The sequence below is a fragment of the Zootoca vivipara genome, chromosome 1 (genome assembly GCF_963506605.1).
Source record: "Zootoca vivipara chromosome 1, rZooViv1.1, whole genome shotgun sequence".
In the NCBI taxonomy this organism is placed as follows: domain Eukaryota; kingdom Metazoa; phylum Chordata; class Lepidosauria; order Squamata; family Lacertidae; genus Zootoca; species Zootoca vivipara.
Genome location: NC_083276.1, coordinates 6,804,156 through 6,829,475, shown reverse-complemented (window position 1 = coordinate 6,829,475; position 25,320 = coordinate 6,804,156). Strand labels below are relative to the sequence as shown.

At 45.1% G+C, this 25,320-nt stretch overlaps 3 protein-coding genes across 6 annotated transcripts in view; 1 reads left to right on the top strand and 2 right to left on the bottom strand.

Annotated features, from left to right (window-relative positions):
* The window catches only part of KIAA0586 (KIAA0586 ortholog), a 328,230-nt gene extending 315,036 nt beyond the window's left edge, over nt 1-13,194 (bottom strand). Inside the window, 11 exon segments of the mRNA XM_060271150.1 lie at nt 780-900; nt 2,657-2,833; nt 4,351-4,516; nt 5,439-5,675; nt 6,067-6,232; nt 7,835-7,901; nt 8,750-8,816; nt 9,582-9,664; nt 11,354-11,615; nt 11,617-11,713; nt 13,147-13,194. Coding sequence (XP_060127133.1) covers nt 780-900; nt 2,657-2,833; nt 4,351-4,516; nt 5,439-5,675; nt 6,067-6,232; nt 7,835-7,901; nt 8,750-8,816; nt 9,582-9,664; nt 11,354-11,615; nt 11,617-11,685 — 1,415 coding nt within the window. The 5' untranslated portion in view covers nt 11,686-11,713; nt 13,147-13,194.
* Nucleotides 13,195-13,530: 336 nt separating this feature from the next.
* Nucleotides 13,531-18,718, top strand: TIMM9 (translocase of inner mitochondrial membrane 9). 4 transcript variants are annotated; one of them, XM_035103994.2, is made up of 4 exons: nt 13,531-13,642; nt 15,982-16,045; nt 17,321-17,416; nt 18,128-18,718. In XM_035103994.2, the coding sequence occupies exons 2-4, from the start codon at nt 16,007-16,009 to the stop codon at nt 18,260-18,262; spliced, it is 270 nt and encodes an 89-aa protein (XP_034959885.1). In that variant the 5' UTR covers nt 13,531-13,642; nt 15,982-16,006; the 3' UTR covers nt 18,263-18,718. The 4 variants fall into 4 exon arrangements, with proteins under 4 accessions (XP_034959885.1, XP_034959895.1, XP_034959914.1 ...); XM_035104004.2 differs by lacking the exon at nt 13,531-13,642 and adding an exon at nt 13,717-13,814; XM_035104023.2 differs by lacking the exon at nt 13,531-13,642 and adding an exon at nt 13,730-13,819.
* TOMM20L (translocase of outer mitochondrial membrane 20 like) lies at nt 18,709-24,768 on the bottom strand. The gene is made up of 5 exons (XM_060280415.1): nt 24,554-24,768; nt 23,552-23,595; nt 21,793-21,874; nt 19,762-19,904; nt 18,709-18,837 (listed from the first exon to the last, which is right to left on the bottom strand). Exons 1-5 carry the CDS (start codon nt 24,735-24,737, stop codon nt 18,793-18,795), a joined length of 498 nt encoding a protein of 165 aa, XP_060136398.1. The 5' UTR covers nt 24,738-24,768; the 3' UTR covers nt 18,709-18,792.
* Between the last annotated feature and the right edge of the window lie 552 nt (nt 24,769-25,320).

Genomic DNA, 25,320 nt, shown 5'->3' with positions numbered 1-25,320 from the left:
ACTCAGGTGGTGAGTGGATTGTAGCCAGACAGGGGCCACTGAGAAGCAGGAGGAAGCATCAGCATGCTTGGGGTTACCCCAAGATTTGCAGAAGTACTTTTTTTTAAAAAAACACAACCCTAAGGGGGCAGGGCAGCCCTCTCAGCAGTCGAATGAGGACTGAGCCTGCTCAGCAGCCATGGACTGTTGACTGTCACCTGGAAAAGGAAAATAGAAAGAGGTGCAAGGGGATGGAAAGAGGACAAAAATGCCCTGCTAAGGTCAAATGGTTGTGTGGGGGAGGAATCATACAAATGCTCCTTTTAGGAGGGAGTAGAATCATAGAATCATAGAATCATAGAATCGTAGAGTTGGAAGAGACCACAAGGGCCATCCAGTCCAACCCCACAGCCACTTTTTCCTGCGGGTTCCACTTCTCTGATTCTAGTTCAGTACAAAAGAGGTGGACAAAGTTCAAGGGTCAGTTTGCCCTGTTTAGCACAGTTAAGCTCAAACAGCTCAAACACAGTATGCAAGTGTACTTTTCAACCTCATGCCTATGCAAACAAGGCTTTAAAAGAAAACAGTCTCTTCCATGAAGCACGCGTCTCAAGCATGTACAGAGTTCAGCTAGCAATTGTGGGAGCAGTGTTATATAAATCACCAAAAATGGAAACCTCTTAATTTTCTATCAATTCAGATATTTGAACTGAGATTAGGATATCGCTCCAGGTCAAATTTAATTTCCAGGATTTCAAGTAGCTACAACCTGTTTGCTTCTTAACAAGTGAGGTGCTTACTGCTCTCTTCCAAAACACCACGGCATCACATTGTCACTTCTTGGGTCCTTCCAAGAAGATGTACTCTGGCTTAATGGGGTTTCTTGAGAATTCAGGATGTGCTCTAGAAGTCTCCCTCCACCTAGATGAGAAAAAAGAGCATGCCGTTATTATAGCTAAATAGGGCAGAGTATAGTGTGTGCACACGTTCAAATGTGTGTGTGTTACCACACAGAGACACATATATGGGATAGTTACATTCCTGGTTTCCTTCCCAGAATGAAAAGCATTAATAATAATAATAATAATAATTTATTATTTATACCCCGCCCATCTGGCTGGGTTTCCCCAGCCACTCTGGGCGGCTTCCAACAGAAAAATAAAACACAGTAATCTATTAAACTTTAAAAGCCTCCCTGAACAGGGCTGCCTTCAGATGTCTTCTAAAAGTCTGGTAGTTGTTTTCCTCTTTGACATCTGTTGGGAGGGCGTTCCACAGGGCAGGCGCCACCACCGAGAAGGCCCTCTGCCTAGTTCCCTGCATCTTGGCTTCTCGCAACGAGGGAACCGCCAAAAGGCCCTTGGTGCTGGACCTCAGTGTCCGGGCAGAATGATGGAGGTAGAGACGCTCCTTCAGGTAAACTGGACCGAGGCCATTTAGGGCTTTAAAGGTCAGCACCAACACTTTGAATTGTGCTTGGAAACGTACTGGGAGCCAATGTAGATCTTTCAAGAGAGGTGTTATGTGGTCTCGGCGGCCGCTCCCAGTCACCAGTCTAGCTGCTGCATTCTGGATTAATTGTAGTTTCCGAGTCACCTTCAAAGGTAGCCCCACGTAGAGCGCATTGCAGTAGTCCAAGCGGGAGATAACTAGAGCATGCACCACTCTGGCAAGACAGTCTGCAGGCAGGTAGGGTCTGAGCCTGCGTACCAGATGGAGCTGATAGACAGCTGCCCTGAACACAGAATTGACCTGCGCCTCCATGGACAGCTGTGAGTCCAAAATGACTCCCAGGCTGCGCACCTGGTCCTTCAGGGGCACAGTGACCCCATTCAGAACCAGGGAATCCTCCACACCTGCCCGCCTCCTGTCCCCCACGAACAGTACTTCTGTCTTGTCAGGATTCAACCTCAATCTGTTAGCCACCATCCATCCTCCAACCGCCTCCAGGCACTCACACAGGGCTTTCACTGCCTTCACTGGTTGTGATTTGAAAGAGAGGTAGAGCTGGGTATCATCCACATACTGATGAACACCCAGCCCAAACCCCCTGATGATCTCTCCCAGCGGCTGCATGTAGATGTTAAAAAGCATGGGGGAGAGGACAGAACCCTGAAGCACCCCACAAGTGAGAGCCCAGGGGTCTGAACACTCATCCCCCACCACCACTTTCTGAACACGGCCCAGGAGGAAGGAGCGGAACCACTGCATGACAGTGCCCCCAGCTCCCAACCCCTCTAGACATTTATGTATTTATGAATTATATCTATGCACATGTGTGAGCAGACATCATACGCTAGTTAGGTGTGTAGCAAATCAGTTGTAATAATCTTACTTGTCCGAGCATTAGTAAAATACTGAAGCAATATGATGAATACTAGAGAACTGTAAAATTCACATATGGGATTGTAAATAAACTATTTTTGAGCTGTAACAGACAAGCTCTCTGGAAGGCTTGTTTAGAATAAAAGCCTAATACACATTCAAAGAGTGTGAAATGCTTGAAAACTGTGAAGTCTCGAGTGGTGCTGATAAAATTCAACAACAACACATCTAATGCAAACCAGAGCACTGTCTATGTAGGCAAGAATGGACAAGGTTGCGTGAAAACAACAGCAAGTGGGCAGATCCACATCAACAAGGGGAAAGAGAAGCTTTGAAACTTCCTGGATCTCACCCAAAGTTCTTCCATAAGTTGACTGTTGCACATTTTCTTTTTCTCCAACTGGTTGTTCTCTCTTTGCCAGTTTCTGTGAGATTTTAGTATCTTTAGATACCGGCACAGGAGCGTATCTGCGTGGTGCTGGTGTCTTCTGCGAACTAATACCGCGGCTTTCATGTTTCCGGGAACATGCTGGAATGTGGGAAGATAGGTTTGCTCAATTAGAAAAAACGCATATTAAAGAGAGTGAGCAGTGGGAAGCAATTATGCCAGCGGTTAAAACGACCTCCTCAAGATAGAACAGTCTCAACTTGTCAAATGAAGAGAACAGACATTTTGCAAAACAGAGCTGGATATCTGGAAGGTAGCAAGTGGCAGATTATAGTCATGCCCGTCTCTTTCATAAGTACTTAAAACACATGTCATGAGCTACAATGCGTGCTTGGTGACTGCTCCAGAGTTATGGACTTGTGGAGATCTGCCCAAACCTGAACATGTTTCAAAAGTGATCTTTCAATTTAAGAAACCTTTCAGTAGTCAGTAGAAACCAACAGAGGGAAGTGGGGATGGAAGAAAGAGGAGGTTACTGAAGTTATGCCCTTTTGTCTCTCCTGTCTTCCAGCTTGGACATTTAACCTATTCACGGGCAGAATATTCACAATTCATTACCGTATTCATTAGCGTGCTCACGTACGGTTTATGTGTGTGGTACGGAAGCTGTAATTCTCAGGACAGAGCAGGGCTGTGTAGAATTATTAAAACAGCAGAGAGCATTATTGGCTGCTCACTCTCCACCTTAGAACAAATCTACACCACCAGGTGCCATAGAAAAGCACTAGACATATCAAGAGATCCAACGCACCCTGGTCACCATTTCTTTCAGCTCCTGCCATCGGGACAGAGATATAGAACTATGCAGGCAAGAACGAGCCGTCTCTGGAATAGTTCCTTCTCTAGAGCGATTTTGGCCTTAAATGGAAAGTCTGGACTTTGAAGTCATCTTATTTTACTTGTTATTTGTATTATATTTACTGTTTTTAATTAGGTTTTGTAATTTTGGATTATGCAGAATGCTTTATCTGAGTGGATGTAGCAAGCGAGTAATTTCGTTGTTCCCGCAAGGGGACAATGACAATAAAGATATCTTATCTTATCGTATTCTGTACTACAATCAGCTACTATTCAGTAGCTGCAGCTACACAAACCTCTCCATTACCTTTTTCACTACTATGCATTTCAACACAGGGACTCTGATCCAGAAGTCACAGCAACCCTTGGTTAAGGAGGCATAAGCACTGAGATGTCTCAACTGAAAAATTGTCATTTATGATTGCTGGCAAACCACAAACCATGATCTGAAGTGGGTTTGGTGTTAGGATCGTGGCCATTGCTCTGCCACCATAGGCTGCTACAGCATTAAGTGAACTTAGGAATCTGAGAAGACCGAAGATGAGTTTGGGTTCTGAACTATGATTAATTTTAACCATGATTTGGTGTGGTCTTGACTGAGCTGAACAGGTCTCTAAAGGCAAGAATGCTTTGGGGCATTAAGCAATCCTAATCTTATGCCTGGTCTACTTTTTATGGAGTTTTAAATTGAAGATGACAAGAGCTAGAAAACACGCAATTTTAACTGAAAGGAGATGCACAGTACCAGCCTTTGCCGCTTTGCAGTTCTGTACGAATCAGTGCAACCCAATGCCTCTCACCTTGTGCAGGTATGGCGTTGGAAGGAAAGAAACCATGCTGGTGAGCAGAGATAGGGTCAGTAAGAGGCTTCCCTGCATTCATGGCATGTGTTGCCGTTCTTTTGGAAGCTGCTGTGTTGACATCTTGGAAGCCACCCGAGTTCAGTGCAGAGCTAATCAAACGGGACTAGGAGAAAGAGGTTTCAGTTCAAACACAGGAATAGCTTAGCAAGAACTTTGGTGCACAAAAAAAGACAGTATCAGTTGCGGAGTAAATATCATAAATACTCGCCTGTAGCTCAGGGGCTCTGCCCACCTCTATGGGCTGCCCACATGGCCTCTAGCTTAGCCCTAGACTCCAAAGACCTCCCTCCCTTTAATCAAGCGCCTTCTTGGAAGCAGTTCCCCATTTGCGGAATGTCTTCCCTGGTGAGGTGCCTCTGTTTACCACGTTAACATTCAGGAGAAATTTTTAAACATCCCTGTTCATCCAGCCATTTGATGGGTGAAAGGTACTGTTCCTGGCAATCTTGAGAATATTAGTTCCGAGGAAATTTGATTATTTCTTGTTTGTTTGTTTGTAATGTGCTGTTGGGCTGTTTTTCACCCTTTGGGAGAAAGGTCAAGAACCTTATTTATTAAGGGTTGCAGCTAAGCCTAAGGTTCTGTAAGTGCAAGGATTTCTCTTTGCGAAAGGGAACATTCTCTCCCTCTGCTTCCTCCTCCCATATCTGTTCTGGGGGTACCCTCCGCCAACCCTATGGAACATATGTGGGGACAGTATATCTCCTCTTAAGGGTGCCATTCTGTGTGTTTTTGTGGGTTGGATCTTGAGAAGAGCATGCAGAAGTGGGGTGGCAAAAGTTGCTTCCCCTCTTCCCCCCCAGAGCCTACTGAATCGGGTGGAAACAGCTACGCTGGCCTCCACCAGCCCCCTTTCCATGGGTTGTTAATATGCATAGGTTATAACGACAGCAGCATAAGGTGAGCAACAGTAAACCAAAATAAGCTCCCTTAATGCACTTACATTTAAAAATTGTAGCCACGGGTGATGTACAGAATATTCTCATGAAATGAAACAGCAGGATTCTACATTTTTATGCCAGTACCTGAATATTCATTTGCTGCTGCTGCAAATTTTCCAGATGCTGAATTCGCTGTTCCATGAACAGATTCATCTGCTTTTCAAGTTCGTCAACTCTCTGACGGCAAGGGGGGCCCTCAAGCTGTTGAGCCTTCAAGATGGCTTGCTGGTCTGCAGCTCGCTGCAGCTGTTTGTCCGTCTCCTGCAACTTGGTAAGCATTTCGGACACAGAGCTCACTTTTGCTTCCAAGTCGCTCTGGACCTGGTGGGAAAGATGCAAGCCGAAAGTTGTGAAGGCCAGAACTTCTCTCCCCCAAACCTAGATGGTTGTCCTTGGGTTGCAAGAAAAGCTGTCCTTTAACATGGCTGAGCCTGGTCCAAGGAACTGGAGGGCCGGCCACCAATTTCTAAAGTGATCTGTTTGTTAAAAAGGGAATCTGAAAACTAGAGCTAAATTCCATTTCCAGCATACACACATGCATACACCTGTCAAACCCCGCCCCCCACCCAAGAAAAAAATCTTGGAGGTTTTAGTTTTCACAGGAAGCTTATGAAGGTTTGTTTACCCTTTTTTAATATTTGCAAGTTGTTTCATGGAGGGGAAAGGCAGGGAATATTTTTTAAACCAATAAACAATGAAGCCAGTTACTTACTTTGAAAAGTGGGGCTGTAGAAGCAATAGCTGCTGCTGTGGCAGCTGCGATGGTTGTAGCTGACTCTCTCTCGCTTTGTGTTGACTTGGCACTGTCCTTTTTGTCAGAGCATACATCATCCAGGAGTTGGACCTTCACCTCTTTAAATACAGGAACATTCTGAATTCTAAATATACAAAACAGGGATGGGAAAGTGTTTTTTATTATTTTCTTTTGTAAGAGCCATTCCCCCCGCCCCTCTGAAAGTATTTTCAGTGAACTAATGTCACTTCAACCCTGGTAAATGAAGAGGCATCCAGTGAGATGTTTTACACCAGGACATACTACTTGTTCATCTTAGTTGGGATTCCTGCATTGCAGGAGTCGGACTAGATGAAATCTGTCTACTTCTTGAAGCCTCAAAGTACACCCCAGCCTTTTTTTAAAAAAAAAATTAGTCTGGAGATTGCCTGCTCTTTTCAGCTGTGTTTTATTTTATTTTGTGTGTGTTTGGGCTTCTGTTTGGGGTGGTGGTTCCTAATATCACAAATTTGACTTCAGTTGTTGTTGTTTAGTCGTTTAGTCGTGTCCGACTCTTCGTGACCCCATGGACCATAGCACGCCAGGCACTCCTGTCTTCCACTGCCTCCCGCAGTTTGGTCAAACTCATGTTCGTAGCTTCGAGAACACTGTCCAACCATCTCGTCCTCTGTCGGCCCCTTCTCCTAGTGCCCTCCATCTTTCCCAACATCAAGGTCTTTTCCAAGGATTCTTCGCTTCTCATGAGGTGGCCAAAGTATTGGAGCCTCAGCTTCACAATCTGTCCTTCCAGTGAGCACTCAGGGCTGATTTCCTTAAGAATGGAGTCTCCTCCAGCACCATAATTCAAAAGCATCAATTCTTCGGCGATCAGTCTTCTTTATGGTTCAGCTCTCACTTCCATACATCACTACTGGGAAAACCATAGCTTTAACTATACGGACCTTTGTAGGCAAGGTGATGTCTCTGCTTTTTAAGATGCTGTCTAGGTTTGTCATTGCTTTTCTCCCAAGAAGCAGGCGTCTTTTAATTTCGTGACTGCTGTCACCATCTGCAGTCATCAAGGAGCCCAAGAAAGTAAAATCTCTCACTGCCTCCATTTCTTCCCCTTCTATTTGCCAGGAGGTGATGGGACCAGTGGCCGTGATCTTGGTTTTTTTTTTACTTCAGTAAAATGGGTATTTTGTAGTGCTCATGTAGTAACCCGCTGCCTTGCAGGATATCTTTGGGAGAAGAAAAATGGCCCAGGAGTAAACCCTGCACAAATACAGAATGGAGCCCATAAGCCAGTTGGGTGACGCCTTGTACACCTCCTTCTGGCAACTCCTGCAACCAAGCTGGTGCCAAACATCTTGCTTTCCTTTCCTTTGGACCACATCAGCGAGGCTGGCGGGGGGTGGGGGTGGTCTTGTCATCTGAGCAGCTCAGGACCTCCAGACACACTGCCCAGGCTTGCACGCTGGAGAGGCCACTTCATTTTAAAAAAATTATTTCCAAATGTGCTGCTGCAATAGGCAGGAGCTCTCCAGGGTTCAAGGCAAAAACAGTTAATTCCCACCACCGGCATACAAAGCTCAGTGGTACAGCAGATAAGAAGATCCCTACATGAGATGCTTTCAATGCTGCAAGTTTTCTCCAGCGATTCCACCCACTGTGTCCCCAACATATTCGTAGATAGCAGAAACACTTTTGAGCCATTAAAGAGGGAAGGAAGTCGTAGATGGAATCGAGTAAACATTTGCTTCCTTACCTCTGCTTGAATACAGCTCTTACAGCCTCCTTCTGCCCAGTATCATACTGGGAAATAAACATGTCAGCTAACGTGGAACAAAAAAAGACAGAAGAAACTATACTTATTAGAATCTGAAATGCTCACAAAGCACAACCTTATGAAAAGAAAACAAGGGCCTGTTCAGATACCACTTATCATCAGAATCTCGACACAGAGGGAGATCAGGTCTTAGGTTCACTCGTCACCTCATCCCAACCTCACACAGAACATAACATTTTGCTGTATGCTGCCCTGGGCAACTTTGGGAGGAAGTTATGGTATCATCATCATCATAATACCAGAACGTATGGAGACCAGGCTTTATTTTGAATCTGGAATTTCTCTAACTTTGTAACCGAAACCCTGCTTTCAAGGGGATTCCAGACAACTACCGTTGGGCACACTACATTGCCGCAAAATCAGAACACTAAGATTTTAACACCTCAAATCACACCTAAAAGTTATGGACAAAAGTATCACATGAAGCCACTGGATTTTTGCCACAATGATTGATTATGCAATTTAATTTACATTGTGCCTGAGGTGTCCATTATGCCATTTCCCCCCCCCCAATCCCCATCTGCCCTCCCTCTCTGCCAGCTTCTATAGTAGGGAAAGATGGAAATAACACAGTAGTTGCCTCGGAAGAACCCAGAAGTGGTGACTTCTTCCTTTCCCTCATTCACGTCCCCAACACTGCCACCGTTGTATGCCTTTTGCGTACTTGACTACTTCGATAAATGCTCGTTTCCATCTTCAGTATTATATGGAGGAAATTATCCCCAAAGGACTAATAAAAGCAGGGGGAAAAGTTGCACTCCTATGCACACTTACCTAGGAATTAGCCCCATTGCTAATTTCAGAGTGCATTTGCAAAGGAGTGAGTTGAATTACCTTTTTGTTTGCTGCCATCCTCTTTTACTTGTGAAGGAATGTGTACTCCAGCGTCGTTTGAATAAGCCTGCTTGGGGGGTGGGGTGAGAAGGGAAGAGAGAAATATAAAATAAGTTTTCATGTATTTTATATCTCTCAAATAAAATCACACTGTTATTTAACTCCAGAGGGTAGCCTTGTGAATTTATTGCAGCAAATAAAGTCTTGCGGCATCTTAACGACTCAGAAATTTATTATGCCATATGCGAAAATCACAATAAATTTGTTCACTTTTAAGGTCCTAAAGGACTCTGGTGATATTACTATTTAACTGCCCCTTATGTGCCAAATATATAGAATATACAGCAGATATGCTGAATAGGTACATTTAAAGCAGCAATCGACAACCTTTGACCTGCAAAGCCTCCAGTACAATTGCCAGGCTGCAAACATCTTAACAGCTCAGTTGTTGCTGTTTTTAAAAGCTTCTAAACATGGTTTGCAGATAAATTTTAGCAAATGAAAGTCTAAAGTTGTAAAAGGAGAGAGAAACACAATGAAGTAAAAAGAAAGGCAGAATTATGTTGTCTCAGCTATCATGAATTACGAGTCCTTAAAAACACCCAGAAACATTTCCAACATATTTCAGTGTGACAGCAGTAACTTCAGAATTACAATACTATGAAGCTGATGAAACTCATCTTGGCCGGTGGTTGTAATACAGGGGGGGAAAGCAATATGCAAAAGAGAAATACAAGTGGACAGTCTTCTGATATTTGGTAAGCAAGGTGTATGGGAACAAGCATACGAAATATCCTCTGTAGACTGAAGAACAGAATACCACTATGCTTACCTCTGGAGGTAACTGTGAGGGCTTGCTATCTTTTTCAGTTGACAGTAGTTCTGAATGTCTACCGGTATACCTGCTTGCAACACCTAGAAGAAATGTCAATTCACTGGGTTATATCTCGATTAACTGCTATCTTGCTTATAGCGCTCATACTTGCAGAGTACTGATTAATCAATCAAACCTTTATTGCGGTCATAGAGCAGCATAAGTAGGGTGGGGTACAATCATTTAAAATCTGTAAAACATTTTGGAAAGCTAAAATTATTAAAACAGAAGGTATATATAAAAGAGAGTCCCATGGACTGCAAGAAGATCAAACCTATCCATTCTGAAGGAAATCAGCCCTGAGTGCTCACTGGAAGGACAGATCCTGAAGCTGAGGCTCCAATACTTTGGCCACCTCATGACAAGAGAAGACAAAGATGGAGGGCACAAGGAGAAGGGGACGAGAGATGACGAGATGGTTGGACAGTGTTCTCGAAGCTACAAACATGAGTCTGACCAAACTGCAGGAGGCAGTGGAAGACAGGAGTGCCTGGCGTGCTCTGGTCCATGGGGTCACAAAGAATCAGACACGACTAAACGACAACAACAATATATAAAAGACTGTAAGAATCTAAAAGAAGCTAAAAGAAGGGTTAGGAGCATTAAACGGATGTGGAAGAGCATAAAAGGTTAATATATAAAAGGCTATGACTATCAATTTACAAAGCACTCTGATATGGGTGTTCATTAAATGTAGTTTGTGGCGCAGGTCATCAGCCTACCAATTTTGAATGCTGCTGTGCAGAACCTGGCAACGTTGTATGCTGTAGCAGGGTTGGTATCTGAAAGTAGCAAGGAGGTATAGAATTGTCCTGTGCACCCTGGTACTTAAGGAGATGAGGCTGATACGGATGTCTCTATAATAATGGCACTGGAGAAGCACATGCTCTATTGTTTCTAGTTGTCCAGAATCACAGGGGCATTGTCTCTCCGAGTAAGCAATCTTCCTATAAGCAGAGTACTGAAGAGAACTACAGAGCCTGTACATGCCATCAACACATACCACTGTAACGTAGGTTATAATCCATTAAGCTAAACTGCAAACACCATCCTGTCTTCACTGAAATCCTCCAGAATCATTCCACCCACTTGGAGCAACTGAAAAGCCACAGCACGCTTGGCAATACAATTGCAGTTCAACTTAACAATGTTTTGTCCATGGACCTAGAAACCCATGATGGCTATGCTCTGCCTCACAGTATTGCTTCTGAGTATCAGTTGCTGGAAACCACAGGGGAGTGCTGTTCTTATGTTCAAGCCTTCTAAGGACATAGCTGCCTCATACTAGGAAGTCTCTCTTACCTCAGATAAACCACAGTAAAGGTGGTCAGTGGCTGTGAATCTGTCATCAAAAGGACTGAATGCACAAACAATGCAAAGGGAAAGTAAGATAAGACAAAATCAGATGTGATCAGATAGAGATAGATAGGTTTGTTTGTATGTAAGGAGGTTAGGGAGTGCCTTGTTTTGATTTCACGTAAGCCACTGGAAGCCCTTTTGGCTGAAGAGAGGTGTACAAATGCTCTGAATAAATAAATGTGATGGGGAGTTGAGGACCGACATTCATAATTTACTGGACATTTCCCTCAACATCTAAATGAACATATTTGACAGAGTCTGTACTAGTTATGGCCTATAGAGAGACAACAGCCTCAGTCAAACCGCGACCGACAACAAATGAAGTTTTTGACTAACTTTAAACAAAAAACTGCACAGGGCTACAGACATACCCTCCGTTACACCACCAGAGGTTGCTACTGATGGCTTATGAGATGCAGGTTTGTTGGCCAACAATGCTGGTGGAATATCAGCTGCACCATCAACCGTCAACACAGCACATTCTGGACGACGGGGTGGAGGCACTTCCCGAAGCTTCTTTACAGAAATGCGTATCCTTTTCTTGGTGCAAGCAGCAGGCTTGCTGTCAGTGGACACAGCTGTCCGAGGGTCAATGGGCTTCTTTTTCATGGGGAAGCTGGTGGAGCGGATGGATGAGAATGTCACCAGCAATGAGGTAATCAGAAAAACTCTTGCTTACACCAGACGTCTCTTCCACTTCCATTAACAGCTCATGGCACAGGCGTCAGTTTCTATGAAACAAAACACAAGATGACCCACAATTTCAGACATAGCAAATGGAGAAAAGGTGCAAGGATTAAGATATCAATCACTTATTGCTTTGATTATGACAAAATTAAAGGCAAAGGACCCCTAGAAGTTAAATCCAGTCAAAAGCAACTATGGACTGCAGTGCTCATCTCGCTTCAGGCCAAGGGAGCCGGCGTTTGTCCAGCATGACTAAACCGCTTCTGGTGCAACAGTAGGCAACTGTTAAGTCTATCCGAAATGACATCCTACAGAGAAGAAACTAAACTGTGATCCAACCAACTTGTATGGAGGGATCACAAGGCTCTAGAGCAAACCGCCTTGTTCATGGAGACACAATTCCCTCTCTGCCATACCCCCATATGGCAAAGTTGCAGAGTTAACAGAGATCCTGAAATGGGATGTGGATAGAGGTGCAAGAGTCTTATTTTCCTCTACTTCTACATGGGTTACAACAATTTCAGAAGGCAATAATTACCTCCAAGTTCCTTGGGGAAGGAAGACATGGTACTTGTCTATAAAGGCATTCAACTCTTTGAACCACAAGGAAAATGTCATCTCCCCAAGATGAACACAAGGGGTCCTAGGCACGCAAACACTTTAGAATTAAAGAACTGTTCTAGGCTTCACAGGACCGAGGTCTGTCGAATGCAAAATTCTGTTTCTGCCTGCCTACGCTGCTGTAAATCCAGTGCTGGCTGTATCCAGTTATGCGATCTGAAAGTTCGCTTATTTTGTTTGTTCGACTCTGTCAAATGTACACCTGAAGGAGCATCTCCACCCCTATCGTCCAGCCCGGACACTGAGGTCCAGCTCTGAGCGCCTTCTGACGGTTCCTTCACTGCGAGAAGTGAAGCTACCGGGAAATAGGGCCTTCTCGGTAGTGACGCCCGCCCTGTGGTACACCCTCCCATCAGATGCCAAGGAAATAAGTAACTATCTGATTTTTAGAAGACACCTGAAGGCAGCCCTGTTTAGGGAAGTTTTTAATGTTTGGTGTTTTATTATGCTTTGATATTTGTTCAAAGCCGCCCAGAGTGGCTGGGTACAAATAATAAAATGACGGTGATGATTGATTCAGGGCTCCCCCCCCCCCCGCTGGAACTTGCTGGAACGCAGTTCCGGAGCCTGTCAGGTGGGCGCTGGTGCCTTTCTAAGAGAAAAAGAAGGAGGTGTTCATGGTGAGTTCTGGCAACTCTTTTTCTAGAAAAAAAATAGCACTGGTTATAGATTTGTGCAGCACCCCTTCATCCAAGGATCACAGGGCAGTCAGCTTACGGTATAAAAGCGCAAAGAAGCAAACAAAGAACACAAAACAATAACCTTCCCCCCCCCCGGTGCCCCATTTATATTACATGTATTTAAAAGCAGGTGCAGGGAAAGAGGTGGGAAAGGGGGGTCCCCCTCAAAGCTCTACCTGTCTGGAGCTCATCTTCCATCCTCCCTCCTCAAGACCCCCCCTCCCTTTCCCTTCCTCCCTCCTCAGCCACCCACCCACCGGGAAGCAACATCTGTTGCCATGGTAACAGCAGCACCGCCAACCGGGGCTCCCGCCGCTTCAAAACGGACCCATTGAGCCCAGCCCCTTCCGGCGCCTGCAAAACAAATCAAGAAGCCGGACGCTAAGCGCGCGTGCGCCGCTTATTTAAAAGAAAAATAAAAAGCACGCATGCGCACAACCCGCGCCCATCATCCGCACGCGAGCGCCTCCCTCTCGCGCCTCTTTCCCCGCCCGACCGCGCTTGGCCTGTTTCACTGGAAACAATGTCCGGGTAGAAACAAACGTCGCTGCACAAGAGGCCCCCCCACCCGCCTGACTCTCTCTCTCTCTCTCTCATTATCGCGCCTACCTGCCGAAGCCCTCAGGCCCCGCCCGCTCTTTCGAGTTTGTCAGGCTCGCACAGCCAGCTGGGGTAGGGCGCCAGAAACGACTTGGGGGGGGGTGTTTGTGTGTGGAGGGCGCGGGGGGGGGCTGTCTAAAGGGGAGGGCGCGGGGGAACCCTTTAGGGCGACGCACCCCGCGCGGCAGATGGAAGGTAAAGCTATCCTACAGTCCGCCGCCGCTGATTCGTCTCCAGCACGAGGGTAATGTAAGATGGGGCGAAGGAGCATTGGGGAGCCCGGGGAGGGAAGATGGTGCTTGCGGCAAGCGCAGGCTGTGCGCGGGGAGGGGGGTTGAGTTTGTAAGGAAAGGAAGGGCGTGGGAGACCCTAGGGCCCTAGGTGCTGAACAGGGTTGCCATCTTCTTCAATCAGGACTGCGCCTGTGCCTTTAATAGCAGCTTCCCCATGATAAATCTGCCAGGTGGAGCTTCTCTTAACAGGGAGAGGAAATCCTGCGGGAAAGCTCTGGTTGCATGGATTTCCAAAGCAACCCGGGGCAGGGTTTTTCTTAAGGGGGGTAGGTGGACCCAGGGGTAGGTGGCGACCCTGGGGGTGAAAAGGAGAGGTAGAAACCAGGAGGGGGCGCTTATGGGTTCCCTGCTGACTTCCAGCGCTACTCCTCTAAGGAGGAGGAAAGGTTGGAAGCATGACCTTGGCTGGCTCAAAAATTGACACTGCGTGCCCTTCACTTTGGGGAGGGACCTAAGCAGCCGTGGGGTCTGGGGCTTGCATCTGGGAAGCCTGAACTCAAATCCCACCTTAGGTACGCTGCATATCTCTGTATTCCAAACCCGCTGCCTTAAAAATAAAGTAAAACATGATATCACTGATTCAAACAATTATGGGTGGAAAATGTGTACCTGCTGCCATATCATAGCTGTGGTTGGGGAGTGTGTGGTGTTGCACATGTGTATTACATTTTTAACATGTACTGTAAAGGCAAACACCGCCCTGTCCCCTGTCCCCCAACTTGTGAAAGAACCCATACAGGCCTGCGGGAAGATAAACTTGATAAAGATGATAAGCATTCCCATTTATTTGGCACTTTGAAAATGTATCAATATTTATTTGATATCTCACCTTTTTTCATCATGGAACCCAAGGCATGTGGTTCCCAGGTAGTTAGTTACTCATCGAAGCCCCAACCTGCTTTGCTTCAGGAAGGTGGCGGCCTCACATGCCTTGAAGCCACACCCTGAGACCTGACTGACAATTGTTGTTGTTGTTTAGTCGTTTAGTCGTGTCCGACTCTTCGTGACCCCATGGACCAGAGCACGCCAGGCACTCCTGTCTTGCACTGCCTCCCGCAGTTTGGTCAAACTCATGTTCGTAGCTTCGAGAACACTGTCCAACCATCTTGTCCTCTGTCGTCCCCTTCTCCTAGTGCCCTCAATCTTTCCCAACATCAGGGTCTTTTCCAAGGATTCTTCTCTTCTCATGAGGTGGCCAAAGTATTGGAGCCTCAGCTTCACGATCTGTCCTTCCAGGGAGCACTCAGGGCTGATTTCCTTAAGAATGGATAGGTTTGATCTTCTTGCAGTCCATGGGACTCTCAAGAGTCTCCTCCAGCACCATAATTCAAAAGCATCAATTCTTCGGCGATCAGCCTTCTTTATGGTCCAACTCTCACTTCCATACATCACTACTGGGAAAACCATAGCTTTAACTATACGGACTGACAATTGCTGCCCCACAATTGCACATACTGTACTTTTCTTTCTGTGCATAGCCATATATTACAGCAGAGTTCTCCCATCGTATTTCTTAGTTCACTTGGGGTATTTATATTCAATGTTTGTATACCGTACTGCCTTCTGTGTATAATAAAAATTGTGCACAAGAAGATTACAGAATTTGGAATAAAACAGCAGTTGCTAGGTGGGTAGTTAAAATAATTCAAATGGTATTAGTAGCCAGCAAAGGCTTCCAAGAACATATATCCCCCCCCCCAAAATGAACAAGATTTAGACTGCTATGTATTACATTTCAGTCATAAACATTTCAGAATGATTGTTGATGTATACCAGGGGTGGCCAACTCCCAAGAGACTGCGATCTACTCACAGAGTTAAAAACTGGCAGTGATCTACCCCCCCCCCCCCTTTGTGGTTCAGGTCAAAGTTGTTGAACTTTTTTTAGGAAGGAGGAAGACCGATTTTTTGGGGGGGGAGGGTTCAGGTCAGAGTTGTTGAGTTTTTTTAGGGAGGAGGTAAAATGTTGAGCTTTTTTAAGGGGAGCCACAGTTGTTCAGCTTCTTTGGAGGGAGCCAATGATCTACCAGTGATCTACTGCAGACATCCAATGATCTACCGGTAGATTACGATCTACCTGTTGGACATGCCTGATGTATACATCTTGTGTTCACTTTAGGTGGCAGTTATCTGAGCGCTAAAATATGGCTGGACAAATATCAGAATCTGATCAGATCAAGCAGGTAAATGCTGTAGCTCCAAAGGATGCTTTTAAAATGTCGGTGTACTTTGGCAATTTGCGTGGCTTTAATAGCTGTATGTAATAATGTATTTATCAGTACAGAGCTGATGCTCATTATATGCTATGTTAAATTTGTTCCCCTTGGATGCATGTGGCCCCCGCCTACCCCTTGTGTGCTAATTCTTCAAATAAAGCAGGAGTGGGGAACCTTTTGGGCTCCACAGATCTTTCTCAGGATCGGCCTGTCAGACCAAATTTGACAGGTGTTTATGACTACCCAACTGTCAGTCACATGATATCATTATGCCCGCAAATGATTAACAGGTAGACAGCCCTTGTACACCTGTCAGAATCCCTTGCGCCTACTGCTGCTGTGGGGAAAGTGGGAATAAAGTTCTGGTGCTTTGCCAAGTAGCAGAAGGTGCTTGGGAACCCTCCTGGCTTCCTTTTCCCCCTTATAAAGTGGGGACAAGACCAGATGCTTTCTCTCTCCCCTTAACCCCTGTTGGAGACAAGAGAGATAGCTCCTCCCTGTGTAGAAAGGGAAAGAAAGAAAAGCTTTTCCAAGTCTTGCCCCTTCCTCCATTAAGTTCCCCAATATCAGGGACTCGAAGCAGGAGGGGGCAGATGGGGAAAAGGCTTTGCAAGCCTCCCCCTCTTCCCACTTTTAAGTTTCCAGCATTGGGGACTTCAAGGAGAAGATGAGGAGACTTGTGAAGGCTTTCCCAAATCTCCCCCTTCCTTCTTTGCTCCAGTGTCAGGAACATAATGGAAAAGGGTTGTTGTTGTTTAGTCGTGTCCGACTGTTCGTGACCCCATGGACCATAGCATGCCAGGCACTCCTGTCTTGAATGGAAAAGGGAGGAGGCCTGAAAAAAGCTTTAAGATGGCCTTTTAGCAAATAGTAGCTTATGAGCTGTCTTAATGCCTTTGCAAAAGCCTTTTTGAAGTATCTCCCATGCATGAGCTTCTTTCAAAGGGTGCTTTTGCACAGGGCTTGAAACACCATTCAGCTGATGAGTAGGGATTAAATCCTTCTGCCTTGGCTGTGCAAACCTGTTCCTTGCCAGAAATACTATCGAGCAGCCAATGCAGCATTAAACCTGGTTCTCGCGCTCATCAGCTGATGTCACCAGTGATGTCAGCTAATGGGCAGATGTACATGGTGTGAAGAAAATGGCATCCCAGGTCACGAACTGGCCCACAGACAGAGATTTCCCATCCCTGAAATAAAGGATCTGCCTAGTTCTGAAGATCTCTCTTGATTTATTAACAGTTCAAGGAATTTCTTGGGACATATAACAAATTGACAGAAACCTGCTTCCTGGATTGTGTGAAAGATTTCACCAGCCGAGAAGTCAAGCCAGAAGAGGTATGCAGCTATTCTATGCCCTTTGGGCTTGTACCTGGTAGAACTTCAGTGTAAATTTGCACGTTAAATCAAGAAAGCTAGCTAAACCAAACATTTCAAAAGAGATGTGGCTGTCCTGTTCGTGTGGCTCTCAGGTCAGATATTAATTGACTAACAATAAAAGGGTCCTGCTGGATTAGTCCAAGGGTCCATGATATTCACTGACACAGCTCCCTTATTTGTTAAGTGCTAGAGTGAATGACCAAAAAGATTCAGAAGAAACCCTACAAAATTGTTAATGGCACATTGTCATCAAACACTGGAAGGCAAGGCAAAGAAAGCATTGAACAACAGAGACAGATAAACGTTATCTATTTCTCTAATGTGGGCTGTCTGTTTCAAAACTGACTTAATGTTGTGTTAAAATTCCAGCTCAGTGGTAAACTAAAAAGGGAAGCTTTGGCAAAGTGGTACATATTTGTGTTCAGTTTCCCCATTTCCCCAGAGAAGCAGTGTATTTAACAGTGTATTTATTATAATTTTTTTATTATGCTACTAGTATGTTTTAAAATTGCCATGGGAAGATAACTTCATATAGGGTAATGTTCAAATGTGAAAACATTTATAGTGAAGACGCAAATGATTTTAAAATATTTTCCATGTTCAAATTACTGATTTTTTTTTAATGTGAGTGACTACAGGGTTCTTCCCATCTTTCCCTTCTTGATATAGATGACTTGCTCAGAGCACTGCTTACAGAAGTATTTAAAAATGACCCAGAGGATATCTATGAGGTTTCAGGAGTACCACATTCAGCAGAATGAAGCGCTGGCTGCCAAAGCAGGACTTCTTGGCCAGCCTCGCTAAAAGGCCGGGGCTGCCTTTGTGAAGGAGTGCCAACGTTGATTGCATTGCACACGAAGGTGCATTGGTCTCTACCGCTGCTCTGGCAACATCCACCAGCTCGGAACAGAAGAGCTCTCAGGAAACAACTGAACTGTGGAAACCACCAGAAGCTGCAGTTGGGGTTGGCAGTGGCTGCAGAGCTGATGGAGTCTGTTCCGAGATTGTCTTCTATTGTGCATTGAAATAATGTTGATACCACCTTTTTTTCTGGAGGCTTACAGATTTGCTTCTGACCGTCATTAGGTTAAAGATGGGGAGGGAACAACCACATTTTTAGTTTTTGTTGTTTCTTATACAATAACTTAATTTTTAATACACAAGCGTGTCGTCCAAAAATTATATCCCAAAGTGTCTAAAGCAAGGTTTATTTTTTATTTAATCAAAGTAAAATAAATTGAAATTACTGTTTTCACCGAGTCTTTCAAAATGTAGTCTCAAAGGCTGTTATAAGGTCCTGCCTTAAGAGTAGCCTCTTGTGCGATGCCACATTCTCATTCAACGGTAGGATCCTGGTCACTCAGGGCTGTCTCAAGCCGCTAACAGAGGGGGGGGGAACATGTCAGTGGCATGGGTATTTATGTGCTTAAACTTTTGAGTTCCAAAACTTTTAAAATCTTCTCGTTTCCCTCCCAAGGACAGATTTATCTCCTTCAATTATTATCTTCTCACCTTTGCAGCCCCAAGGTGCTGGCACCCTTTGTCTTTTAGCTTATGGGTGATGGTGGACCACTCACAGTAGACTAATGGAAGCAATCTACTTGAATTTAAACAAGTTCAACATGGACAACATTCTAATTTATTTAAAGTCATAGTAGTGTGGGCCCAGTGAATGGCATGGGAACATTGGAAAGCTGCAACATTGCTGAAGCTAAGCAAGTGCGCACAATACAGTGGTACCTCGGTTTACGAACTTAATTGGTTCCGGAAGTCCGTTCTTAACCGAAACCGTTCTTAAACCGAGGCACGCTTTCCCTAATGAGGCCTTCCGCCACCAGTGCCCTTCCACCGTTCGCTTCCGTTCTTAGACCGTGGTAAAGTTCACAAACTGGGACACTACTTCCGGTTTTGCAGAGTTTGTAAACAGGGCTGTTCTTAAACTGAGGTACCACTGTACTAGTTTTAGCGCACAATGCACTAAAATGGCATATTCAAACACTTTTGCCACAGTGCAGAGAATGGCAAGTCCCGTTGCATTTCTCCAGAAGCTGAGCCAAGGCCTTGCTACTGGGTATGAGTCCCTTCCTGCCAAATTCTTTTTTTAAAATAAAAAACCTGAGCCTTTAATTAGCTGCCTGCCTATGGTAATAATTAAACAAGTCCCAGCGTGGCAACGTACAGAAATCTCAAGGTTCTGTACAAACCACGAATGGAAATTTCTCATGTCTGAACACAGTTCCGGTTAGACAGTGCCTCCTGTACAACATTCACCTATGTTTCAAAAGTTAACAAAATCTACCTACTTGCACTGCGTGTGGAATGTTGTGCAGAAGCATCTCAAATATATGGGGGGGTAGAGTTTGCTTCAAGACGTGCATTAGCTGGTTTGGATGTGTACACACGGCAATGGCATTGGCAAGGTGTTCGATGCTCTTCTTGTGCTCTCCTGTAAACGATTCAGATTCCTAAAACTCAGGCCTTTGTGATCCTTGGAACTACAGTAAGCATTTGCGCTTCATGTAACATGAACCTCTCAATAGTGCTCCCACAAGCTCAGCTACTAATTGTAGCTGTCTAAACCTCTCAAATACTCTGAGGCACAAGAAGCTGCTGCCCACCCTCTTGCTCTCTTCGTCCACCCCATCTGCTATGGGACAAAAACATATTCCTACATAGGGTTGCCAGGTTTCAAAAAGTGAAAATCCAAAGTTATTGAGCTTTCAGACATTTAAGCGATTTTCATCCGGATGCTGTTTGTGAGGGCCGAATCCCGGCTATGTCCGGAGGTATGGCTGCCCTATTCCTATGTATTGTAGCAGGTGAAAGGATCAGTGGAAGGAAAATAGCCTCTTTTTGCTCAGGGCTTTTAAAAATTGCACCAATTTCAGTAAAGGCTTTACTCCAAGTATCAGTAACAATGGATGCAACCCACAAGTGGCAGAGGTCATCGGAAATCAAGATTGTCCCAAACTATGTACAGTGGAACCTCGGTTTATGAACACCTCGGTTTACGAATTTTCAGTTTACGAACGCCGTGGACCCATCTGGAACGGATTAATTCACTTTCCATTACTTTCAATGGGAAAGTTCGCTTCAGTTTATGAATGCTTCAGTTTATGAACAGACTTCCGGAACCAATTACACCCATGCTTCGGGTTAAGTACGCTTCAGGTTGAGTACTCCGCGGACCCGTCTGGAACGGATTAATCCACTTTCCATTACTTTCAATGGGAAAGTTCACTTCAGTTTATGAACGCTTCAGTTTAAGTACTCCGTGGACCGTCTGGAACAGATTAATCCACTTTCCATTACTTTCAATGGGAAAGTTCACTTCAGTTTATGAACGCTTTAGTTTAAGTACTCCGCGGACCGTCTGGAACAGATTAATCCACTTTCCATTACTTTCAATGGGAAAGTTCACTTCAGTTTATGAACGCTTCAGTTTATGAACAGACTTCCGGAACCAATTGTGTTCATAAACTGAGGTACCACTGTACAGGTATTATAGGCAACTGGAGCCTGCCCTTCACCAAGCAGTCCCAGGATGGATTACATAAATGCAACAAATAAAGGTATTGTCTTTTCTGTAATGCGGAGCTACTTCTTAAGGGAAAGGTCAATTCTCTCGGTTGTGATTTCATGTACATTTAAATTTTTTATTCTGTACTGTCAAGCCTTGAGGGGAAACCAGTGACATTGTAGCAGATCTCTTGTGCTCAGTATTCAGTTTTCAGGAACAGAAACTTCAATTCAGCTTTGTATGGGTAATACATTCCACAATATGCCTTTCACAAACAGCAACAGCTATGAATTTGCCTGAAATGCGTTAAAATGATCACCAGACTCATCTGTGTTAATGGTCTAAACCACTGAGCCTCTTGGGCTTGCTGATTAGGAGGTCGGCAGTTCAAATCCCCGCAACGGGGTGAGCTCCCATTGCTCTGTCCCAGCTTCTGCCAACCCAGCAGTTTGAAAGCACACCAGTGCAAGTAGATAAATAGGTACCATTGTGTCATGAAGGTAAACAACGTTTCCGTGCACTCTGGCACCCGTCACGGTGTCCCATTGCGCCAGAAGCAGTTTAGTCCTGTTAGCCACATGACCTGAAAAGCTGTCTGCGGAAAAAATGCCGGCTCCCTTGACCTGAAGAGAGATGCACAGCACCCCATAGTCACCTTTGACTGGACTTAACCATCCAGGAGTCCTTTACCTTTTTTTTTTACTACTGCCTACCTAAGTGGCAATAGATGGATAATTTTCAAGCAATTTATAGTCTCTCTGTGTGTCTACACATATATGCATATTCCACAAAAGCCAGTTCCTCTTGTCCTTACCTCTTGCCAGCCACACCTGTCCCAACTGTATCTCTTCCAGAAAGAACTCTTGTAGCTTTGCAGTATCTTTCATCTCACGTAACTGAGGGTGTTACAAACATATTTTCAGCTTAACAAAATGGAGCTTTGGCTAATCAGTTTGAGGGCTAATGAGAACGAAGGTTGTAATGTAAAACAAAACCAAAATGTCTTTTTCTAAGATTAGGTGTTGAGTGCTGCGAATCATTTCTGCAGAAGCCCCTATTTTTCTAAGTACAGTACGTAAACCCACTGAGTGTAACAGGGCTTCAGTCTTGGAAGACTCCATGTGCACTGGCATGTAAACAGCCTATGCAGTTGCAGAACTATTTCCAGATTATTCAACCAATATTTCAACATTCAGCAAAATTAATATCATTATCTGAAACTGTCATGAAACTGAAATATCTACAGGACCAGCCACCATTACAGAACCACTGCTGCTAGAAGCACTTGCCATGTATTTGTGACGCGACCTTCAGATATTAATACAATTCCCATCCTTGATTTAGAGAATGGGTCAGAATTGGATTTTTTTTAGCTGCGTAAGACTTTCAGTCAAGACAGGAGTGCCTGGCGTGCTATGGTCCATGGGGGTCACGAAGAGTCGGACACGACTAAATGACTAAACAACAAGACTTTCAGTCTTAGCTGAAGGATCACAACTAATCTGCATGTTCATTACTTGCATGTCATTGTCAACGAAAACTACAGTGCAAGCCTATGCATGTCTGTTGTTGTTTAGTCGTTTAGTCGTGTCCGACTCTTCATGACCCCATGGACCATAGCACGCCAGGCACTCCTGTCTATGCATGTCTAACCAGAAGTAAAACCCTCCCTTAATTCAGTGAGACTTATTCCTAGGTCTGCAGCCTTAATATATTTCATAGACCTAAGGGGAATCGATTCCACCCCCCTGCAATGCAGGAATATTTCCCCCAAACATGGGACTTGAACCCATAACCTTGAGATTACAAGGCTCGTGCTCTACTGACTGAGCAATCTTTACCCAGTACATTCTATTACATTTCTATTCCAGTACTGATACCCAAAATCTGGCTGTTTCGGAAAAATTGCCATAGAAATTATGAAAATTGACAAAATGATTCAGACTTCAAATAATATGCAGTCAAATACAACGTGTCTAAAAATCTTCTACCCCAATTTTCCATTTCCTACCATATTATTGAACCACAAAGGCTATCACTTTATTTTAGAAAATTGCCGTAAATGCAAAAAGATTCCCAAGGATCTGCTAAGATTCTGCAAAATAAATCCTGTAGCTACTGGGTGCTATCATCATATTGAAAAATAAAAATGACAGTATACTTTTTATAAAATGGGTTCCCATCCTGTGGGGGATGGAATTGTTTTTATCTTACTAGAGTCCAATTTTCACAACTAGCTCTGATGTGGCGGTTGCTTCACATGCTGATTTCCAGCCACACAGCAGCATACAGTCTCTCTGAAGGCTGAGAAGTGCATTTTTTAGTGTCCACAGGAGTGAAATAGAAACACAATTTTGTGAGTGCCTTCAGCACCCGATAGGAAAAACAACTTCACTCCTAAACAAACAAACAAACACAATGCCAGCCCTGCAAAAAACCAATGAAGTTTCCCAAACACTCAATTGTTGTTTTTCAAAAATTAAGGTTTTTGAGATACGGGGGTGGGGGAGGGGTCTTAGGGTGCCGTGGTGCCCATAGTTGCCATGTTGGGAAACCCAGACATAATTTTTCACCTCTGCATCATGCTCTTTTGCCTTTTCACACTCTTTTCTTCTTTCTGTAAGAGTAACATGGAATAGTCAGTATCCACAATTAACAGCCCGGAGCTGTGAGATGTTTAAATGTTTAAATGTGACATCATTGTGGCTGCCTGCCTGCCTGCCAACCACTGCAAATGTTAAAAGCTGATGAGTGCCATTCTACAGTGTTGATAACCTTCGAGGACAATTATGTGTGCCTTCACTGTAGCATACTGCTGACCAACAAAGCAAACCAAACACTCCCCTTGCTTCACAACCACTGAAAGGCAAACATGGTGATTAGATTAATATGCAAGTCACAGAATGCACCCTTGCAAGCAGAATATCCTGGGATCTCCAGGTATATCGTGAAAAGACTTTTGCTTGAAACCCTAGAACAGGGGTTCTCAAAGTGCATGGCCATGGCAGGAGAGTGTGGCAGGAAGATTCAAGGGCACTTGAAGAAACATTTAAACATTAAAAACATTCCAAATATATATACAGTATACTGTATGTATAAACACCCCCACCACCCATATTAAACAGGGAGGGATGGGGAAAGGCGTACGCCTGCCACCTCAAATTCCTTGGAGGAAAAGGTGTGCTAGGAAATGGAGCCGTAGGACTACCTCGCAGGGAGGGTTTTCCCAAAAAATTGTTGATTTAAGACCAGGCATAGGCAACCCCCGGCCCTCCAGATGTTTTGGGACTTCAACTCCCATGATCCCTAGCTAACAGGCCCAGTGGTCAGGGATTATGGGAATTGTAGTCCCCAAATAACTGGAGGGCCGAGGTTGCGTATGCCTGGTTACGACGTTTGCCTAAACGGGACAGAAAGAGTATCTGCATAAGGGCACGACGCCTTCGCAAGCCGAATTCTCTCCCGAGGCCTCTGGACTACAACTCCCACCCTTCTCCTCCGCTGCCCACGCCGGCTGGGGCTGATGGGAGTTGTGGTCCGGCAGTCTCCTCGCCGGGGATGGGCCTAGTTCCCGGTCGCGGCTCCTCCTCTGAGGCGAAGGCGATGCCTTCCCCGCCACTCACTCTCCCTCAGCCTCCGCTTGAAGTCTGGCGCGCTGCGGCGCCGGTGGTCGAAGTAGAGGCAGTAGCCCAGCACGGCCAGGCCGCAGGCGCCCGCCAGGAGCCACGGCAGCAGCGCCCGCCACGCCCAGCGCTCCATGGCCGCCCAGGCGCCCGTTGCCGACCGCAGGGGAGAGAGAGGGAAGCAGGGAGGCGAGGCGGCGGCGGCGTTGGCGCTTCTCTCTCCTTTTCTCTCACACAATTAAGTCTCCTCAGTTGCTTTAAGGCGCTGCGAACCGCTTCGAGGTGTCCCCTTAAATATAGAAAGCGGTTGGTATAGAATTGAGGTAGGTCAAGCTGAGAAACTGACCTGCCCAAGGTGGGGATTTTGAACCCTGTCCTCGCAGGTCTCCGTCTGCAACTAAACTGCACAGGATCCTCGTTGTGAAGAAAAAAACAACACTCCTGTTTTCCCTTTCAGGAGTTTATTAATTATGGCATTCATAACCTACTCCCCCCCCCCCCATCTGAGCTCAAGGCACTTAATTTCCCACAACCGGATTTAGGTTTGATGAGGCCCTAAGCTACTGAAGGTAATGGGGCCCTTTCTATGTCCAGCTGCCCTTTGTCAACAACAAATTGTTGCTGTTTTGTGTGTTGAATATATGCTATATGGTAATTTATGGACCTAATACAGTGCTGCCAAACTTGGCTCTCCAGCTGTTTTGGGACTACAATTCCCA